The 7,719-nt window shown below is 41.3% G+C and overlaps 1 protein-coding gene across 3 annotated transcripts in view; it reads right to left on the reverse strand.

Moving 5' to 3' along the window:
- The window catches only part of SLC39A11 (solute carrier family 39, member 11), a 504,632-nt gene that overhangs the window by 484,190 nt on the left and 12,723 nt on the right, over positions 1–7,719 (reverse strand). For all 3 annotated transcript variants that reach the window (XM_012000073.1, XM_011999398.1, XM_012000824.1), the window contains exon 3: positions 6,217–6,255. In XM_012000073.1, the coding sequence (XP_011855463.1) occupies positions 6,217–6,255 (39 nt within the window). The remainder of the gene's footprint in view (positions 1–6,216; positions 6,256–7,719) is intronic.

A 7,719-nucleotide genomic window follows, 5' to 3' on the forward strand; every position in this document is an offset into this window, starting at 1 on the left:
TTGAGATGGAGTCTCACTCTGTTGCCTAGGCTGCAGTGCAATGGCGCGATCTTGGCTCACTGCAACCTCCACCTCCCGGGTTCAAGCGATTCTCCTGCTTCAGCCTCCCGAGTAGCTGGGATTACAGGTGCCCACCACCACGCCTGGCTAATTTTTGTTTTTTGTCTTTTTTTAGTAGAGACAGGAATTCGCCATGTTGGCCAGGCTGGTCTTAAGCTCCTGACCTCAGGTGATCCACTCGCCTCAGCCTCCCAAAGTGATGGGATTACAGGTGTGAGCCACCAGCCCAGCCTATCTCATCAGTCTTTTAAGTGAATCCTGCAGGACCTAAATAGAGACCTAAATAATTCCCAATGATGGGAATTATTCCCATCATTATCCACTTAAAAACAGAATACATAAACAAGCCTATGCTTCTTTGTTTGATGCACTTTTGTTTTCATGTTACATTTTACACACACACACACACACACACACACAAATGTACCATAAGCTAACTCTTTTTCAAAAGCCAAAAAATTTACATCATTGCTTTTTCTGCTTGACTTGTATTTCAATTCTATTTCACCACAGAATATATCCTAAAGCAACTTATATTTATACTAGAAAATCTATTATTGATTTTTTTTTTTTTTTTTGAGATAGAGTCTCTCTATTGCCCAGGCTGGAGTGCAAGGGTGCAGTCTCGGCTCACTGCAACCTCCGCCTCCCCGGTTCAAGCAATTCTCCTGCCTCAGCTTCCCAAGTAGCTGGGATTAGAGGCATGCGCCACCATGCCCAGCTAATTTTGTATTTTTAGTAGAGATGGGGTTTCACTATGTTGGTCACACTGGTCTCAAACTTCTGACCTCAGGTGATCCACCCACCTCGGCCTCCCAAAGTGCTGGGATTACAGGCATGAGCCACCGCACCCAGCCATATTATTGATTTCTTTATCACACTTCCCTGCCATATAAATATCTGCATACATTTTAGATTAAAACCCTCAGTAAAATCAGCATAGAAGGGACATACCTTAAGGTAATAAAAGTCATCCAGGACAAACCCACAACCAACATTATACTGAAAGGAGAAAAGTTGAAAGCATTCCCCCTGAGAACTGGAACAAGACAAGGATGCCCACTCTCACCACTTCTATTCAACGTAGTACTAGAAGTCCCAGCCACAGCAATCAGACAAGAGAAAGAAAGAAAGGGCATTCAAATCGGTAAAGAGGAAGTCAAACATCACTGTTTGCCAACGATACAATCGTATACCTAGAAAACCCTGAGGACTCATCCAAAAAGCTTCTAGAACTGATACATAAATTCAGCAAAGTTTCAGGATACAAAATTAATGTACACATATCAGTAGCTCTGCTTTACAACAACAGCAATAAAGCTGAGAATCAAAGCAAAAACTCAACCCCTTTTACAATAGCTGCAAAATAATAATACTACTACTTAGGAATATACCTAACCAAGGAGGTGACAGACCTCTACAAGGACTGCTGAAAGAAGTTATAAATGACACAAACACATGGAAACACCTCCCATGCACACGGATGGGTAGAATCAATATTGTAAAAATGACCACATTGCCAAAAGCAATCTACAAATTCAATGCAATTCCCATCAAAATACCACCATCGTTCTTCACAGAACTAGAAAAAATCATCCTAAAATTCATATGGAACCAAAAAAAGAGCCCACATTGCCAAAGCAAGACTAAGCAAACAGAACAAATCTGGAGGCATCACACTACCCAACTTGAAACTATACTTTAAGACTACAGTCACCAAAACAGCATGGTACTGCTATAAAAAGGCATGTAGACCAATGGAACAGAATAGAGAACCCAGAAATAAAGGCAAATACTTACAGCCAACTGATCTTCTACAAAGCAAATAAAAACAGAAAGTGGAGAAAGGACATCCTATTCAACAAATGGTGCTGGGATAATTGGAAAGCCACATATAGAAGAATGAAACTGGATCTTCATCTTTCACCTTATACAAAAATCAACTTAAGATGGATCAAAGACTTAAATGTAAGACTTGAAACCATAAAAATTCTGGAAGATAACGTTGGAAAAACCCTTCTAGGCATTGACTTAGGCAAAGATTTCATGACCAAGAACCCAAAAGCAAATGCAACAAAAACAGTGATAAATAGATAAGACTTATAAACTAAAAAGCTTCTGTAGGCCAGGCACAGTGGCTCACGCCTGTGGTCCCAGCACCTTGGGAGGCTGAGGCAGGCAGATCATTTGAGGTCCAGAGTTCAAAACCAGACTGGTCAACATGGTGAAACTCCATCTCTACTGAAAATACAAAAATTAGCCAGGCATGGTGGTGGGCATCTATAATCCCAGCTACTGGGGAGGCTGATGCAGGAGAATGGTTTGAACCTTCGTGACAGAGAATGCAGTGAGCTGAGATCGCGCCACCACCCTCCAGCCTGGGTGACAGAGTGAGGCTCCATCTCAAAAAATAATAAAATAAATAAATAATAAAAAGCTTCTTCACAGCAAAAGAAATAATCAGCAAACAGGCAACCCGCAGAGTGTGAGAAAACCTCTGCAATCCATACATCTGACAAAGGACCAATACCCAGAATCTACAAGGAACTCAAACAAATCAGCAAGAAAAAAACAAACAATTCCATCAACAAGTGGGCTAAGGACATGAATGGACAATTCTCAAATGAAAATATACAAATAGCCAACAAACATAAGATAAAACGCTCAACATCACTAATGATCAGGGAAACGCAAATCAAAACCACAATGCAACGCCACCTGACTCTTGCAAGAATGGCCATCATCAAAAAATCAAAAAATAATAGATGTTGGCATGGATGTGGTGAAAAGGGAACATTTTTACACGGCTAGTGGGAATATAAACTAACACAACCACTATGGAAAACAGTATGGAAGTTCCTTAAAGAACTAAAAATAGATCTACCATTGGATCCAGCAATCCCACTACTAGGTATCTACTCAGAGGAAAAGAAGTCATTATACGAAAAAGATACTTCTACACACATGTTTAGAGCAACACAATTCACAACTGCAAAAATATGGAACCAGCCCAAAGGCCCACCAATCAAGGAGTGGATAAAGAAAATGTGATATATATATATATGTATGTATGTGTATATATATGTGTGTGTATATATATCTTATATACATGGCCCGATCTATATATCTATATCATGGACTACTACTCAGTCATAAAAAGGAATGAAATAATGGTATTCGCAGCAATCTGGATGGAATTGGAGACCATTATTCTACATGAAGTAACTCAGGAATGGAAAACCAAACATCGCATGTCTTCACTCATAAGCAGGAGCTAAGCTAGGCATAAGAATGATACAACGGACTTTGGGGACTGGTGGAAAGGGTCAGGGGGTGGGGGTGAGCAATAAAAGACTACCTATTAGGTACAGTGTACATCGCTTGGGTGCACAAAAATCTCAGAAATTACCACTAAAGAACTTATCCTTTTAACCAAACTTCACCTGTTTCCCCCAAAACCTACTGAAATTAAAAAAAAAAAAGGCACAAATAAATAAATATTTACATTTTAATTTAATTTTTTAAATTTTCCTCTGAGCCTAGGGCTCTAAATGCTTAAATAACAATTTCCTGGATGTAATAATGATAACTATTAGTGATAGGAAACAGATTCATAAGAATAAATATATAATAAACCATTTTATAATTATTAAACATTACAAAGCAAAATGTTATTTGAAATGTATATGTTAGTGAATGGGGCTTTATTCTTGTTTTTTCAATTCATTCATCTATATGAGGATAGTTATTAAGTAGTCACTACTAGAATAAGAGAGTTCATCAATTTTATTTTTATTTTTATTTGGTTTTTTGCTTTTTTGTTTTTTCTTTTTCATAACATAAGCAAAGAGAAAATGTGTTCATATAAATGAGAGGATGGGGAAAAAAAGAGATATTGTGTTATAATACTGGCATTCTGTTCTTTGTACTCTTTTCAAGTTTCAGGCCCAAAATCCCAGGGTAGTCCATCATGGAAAATTACTTTCAAGGACCTCTCTGCAGACAATTTGATTAGCTCCACCTTCAAAGGACAGGACAGCATCAGAACTGCTAAAGGAATTGTGGGCCAGGCATGGTGGCTCACACCTGTAATCCCAGCACTTTGGGAGGCTGAGTCAGGTAGACCACCTAAGGTCAGGAGTTCAAGACCAGCCTGGCCAACATGGCAAAACCCCATCTCTACTAAAAATACAAAAAAAATTAGCCAGGCGCAGTGGCGCACACCTGTAATCCCAGTTACTTGGGAGCCTGCAGCAGAAGAATTGCTTGAACTTGAGAGGCAGAGGTTGCAGTGAGCCAAGATTCAGCCACTGTACTCCAGCCTGGACAACAGAGGGAGACGCCACCTCAAAAACAAACAAAAAAAAAATGGACTTGTTCCCAGTGATTAGAGATAGGGCCCTTCACTTTCTCCACGCCAGCACCAACATTGCAAGGGGACCTCCATGTCTGCCTGAAGACCATGCCACCCAGAGACAAGGTCATAAGGCAAGAGCATCTTTCTTGTGTAAGGTGGAAAAGGGAAGCTGTGCCAAGGAAGGAAGGAAAGGAGGGCTGGCTTCCCCGGCATTCTCAGGCACAGCAGTTATAGGGAAGAGAACACATGGAAGCTGAGGACCTAGAAACTAATTTTCTCAACACTCTCTGTGCATCGGTGTATGGCTCGGAAAGGATGGTGTTTTTGACAGAACAATGGCTCCAGTCTAACAGCTACTGACTCAGATGGCCTCTGGCAGGCTCCACCTCCAGGCTAGTTTTTCCAGATCGCAGGGCTATAAAAACTGAGGAAAGAAACCAAACCCTGATCAACTAAAAGGGAAACCCACATATTACATGCCTTTTGATATGGGTGATACATCTGCAATACACAGCACCATGATATCTTCATGCCTTAAAAATGGAATCTGAACTAATAAAGACTCCAGGTCTAACTCCCAGCTTACAGGAAATACAGGGGACTGAGGAACAAGTTAGACAGCACCACAAGGAAGTAATCGGCCAACATTCTAGAGACAAATGACCCAGTTTCTCCAACAAATTACTAGCATGAAAAAAAAAAAAAAAAAAAAAAAACGAACTGTTAAAAAATTAAAGAGACTTAAAAGATATAACAAACAAATGCAATGTAAAAACCTTGTTTGGACCCCAATTATAACAAAACAATATTAGATGACACCTTTAGAAAGATGGAGAAAATCTGAATATGGACTGGATGTTAGATCACAAAAAGGAATTATTAATTTGGTAGGTATAATGGCCATGTGATTATGTTTATTTTTAAAAAGTCATTCAGTTAGACATGTGTGTTGAATTTACAGGTGGAATTACATGATGTCTGGAATTTGCTTTTACAAAATATTCTAACCTCTCAAGAAGGTTGGGGGAGGACAGGTGAATTGAGATTAGCAAAATGTCAATAATGATTGCAGTTGGAAGATGGGTATCAGAGGGATGCATCACAGGCTTCTATCCACAATTTTTACATATTTAACAATGTCTATAATATCCTGGGTTCCATAACTCAAACCTGTAATCCCAACACTTTTGGAGCCCTAGGCAGGTGGATCACTTGAGCCCAGGAGTTCAAGACCAGCCTGGGCAACGTGGTGAAACCCTATCTCTGCAAAAACTCAAAAACTCAGCCAGGCATGGTGGCACATGCCTGCGGTCCCAGCTACTCGGGAGGCTGAGTTGGGAGGATCACCTGAGCCCAGAGTGGTTGAAGCTGCAGTGAACCATGATTGTGCCACTGTACTATAGCCTGGGTGACAGGGTAAAACTGTCTCAAAAAAAAAAAAAAAAAAAAAACCTAGCATATCCATCTAGGGAGTTAAGGGAGAAGGGGAGGAAAAATGTATATTTAGTTAGAGCCAACTATGTATTAGTCTAGGCCTGTGCTAGGCCCTTACCAAATATGATCTTGTTTTCCTAGTCCTGAGGCCGCTGTCAAATAAACCTCATTTGCTGTCTAAAGAGAAACGGGCATTTGATAAGCTGGGAGATAAATATGGCAGGTGATTAGAGGGAGGCGTTAGTGCCTGAGGAACACAGAGATGCATCTAGGTCGCAAGGGGAGGGACTGAAGATAACCCTTGGCAGACAAATGTCAGAATCAGTATGCCTCAATTTCCATTTCTCCTACTACATGCTACTTACCCCTGCAGCAAAGCCAAGACTTCCATCTAAGATCCGCCTCTGAAAATCAAAACAAGATGTTTCAGTTTCCAAGAGTCAATAAGATGATGTTTCCTGGGACAAGAAGAAACCATAAGGCCCAAAAGAGCCACACAAATAAAGACTGGCCCACTCCTGAGCTCGTGAGCTCCTGAGTTTATACAATGGGCCAAGAACCAGGGGGAAAGCTTTTGGTTAACTTTCCATCCACCCCATAGCCAATCAGAAGTGTTCTTTCAAGTGGTGCTTGGCTTGCCTTGGCCCTTGTGTTGTCTCTTACTCAGCTTTCCCTGTGAATTACGTTTGTAAACCTTTAGTAAGTAGCCAGTATAAATCTTTAGTAAGTAGTCGTCATACAAGGGTTGGTGACGAGCAGAGGAGCAGGTGAAACAATCAAAACCCTCACACAGGCCGGGCACAGTGTTCATGCCTGTAATCCCAGCACTTTGGGAGGCTGAGGCAGGCAGATCACCTGAGGTCAGGAGTTCAAGACCAGCCTGGTCAACATGATGAAACCCCGTCTCTACTAAAAATACAAAACCTTAGGCTGAGCGCAGGGGTTCACGCCTATAATCCCAGCACTTTGCGAGGCCGAGGCAGGCAGATCACCTGAGGTCAGGAGTTCAAGACCAGCCTGACCAACATGATGAAACCCTGTCTCTACTAAAACTACAAATATTAGGCTAGGCGCAAGGGTTCGTGCCTATAATCCCAGCACTTTGCGAGGCCAAAGCAGACAGATCATCTGAGGTCAGGAGTCTGAGACCAGTGTGGCCAACATGGTGAAACTCCATCTCTATTAAAAATACAAAAATTAGGCATGGTAATGCATGCCCGTAATCCCAGCTACTTGGGAGGCTGAGGCAGGAGAATCGCTTGAACTCGGGAGGCAGATGTTTCAGTGAGCCAAGATCATGCCACTGCACTCTAGCCTAGGCAACAAGAGCAAAACTCCATCTCAAAAAAAAAAAAAAACCGTCACACAATGGGGTGCAAACGGGTACCACCATTTTGGCAAACTATTTGGCAGCACGAATGAGAGGTGAACACTATGCATGCCACTCCTGAGTAATTCCGTAACAGGAATGCACTTGTATTCAACAAACCCATGAAGAAAAATGTTCGGCAGTGCTATTTGTAAGAGCCCAAAACTAGAAACTACCCAAATTCTCACCAACAGTAGGATGGATATGTTAATTAGGATATATTCATACAACAGGTACCATATGGCAATGGGAACACACACACATACTACAGTTATATATATACATATATCTTACAAACACAGGGACATTAAAGAAACTGGAAAACAAGTAGGGTAAAATCAGCCAGATGCAGTACATACTATATGATTACTCCATCTAAATAAAGCACAGAAACAGGGAAAATAGGCCGGGCGCGGTGGCTCAAGCCTGTAATCCCAGCACTTTGGGAGGCCGAGATGGGTGGCTCACGAGGTCAGGAGATCGAGACCATCCTGGCTAA

The sequence above is a fragment of the Mandrillus leucophaeus genome, unplaced genomic scaffold (genome assembly GCF_000951045.1).
Source record: "Mandrillus leucophaeus isolate KB7577 unplaced genomic scaffold, Mleu.le_1.0 Scaffold1, whole genome shotgun sequence".
NCBI lineage: Eukaryota > Metazoa > Chordata > Mammalia > Primates > Cercopithecidae > Mandrillus > Mandrillus leucophaeus.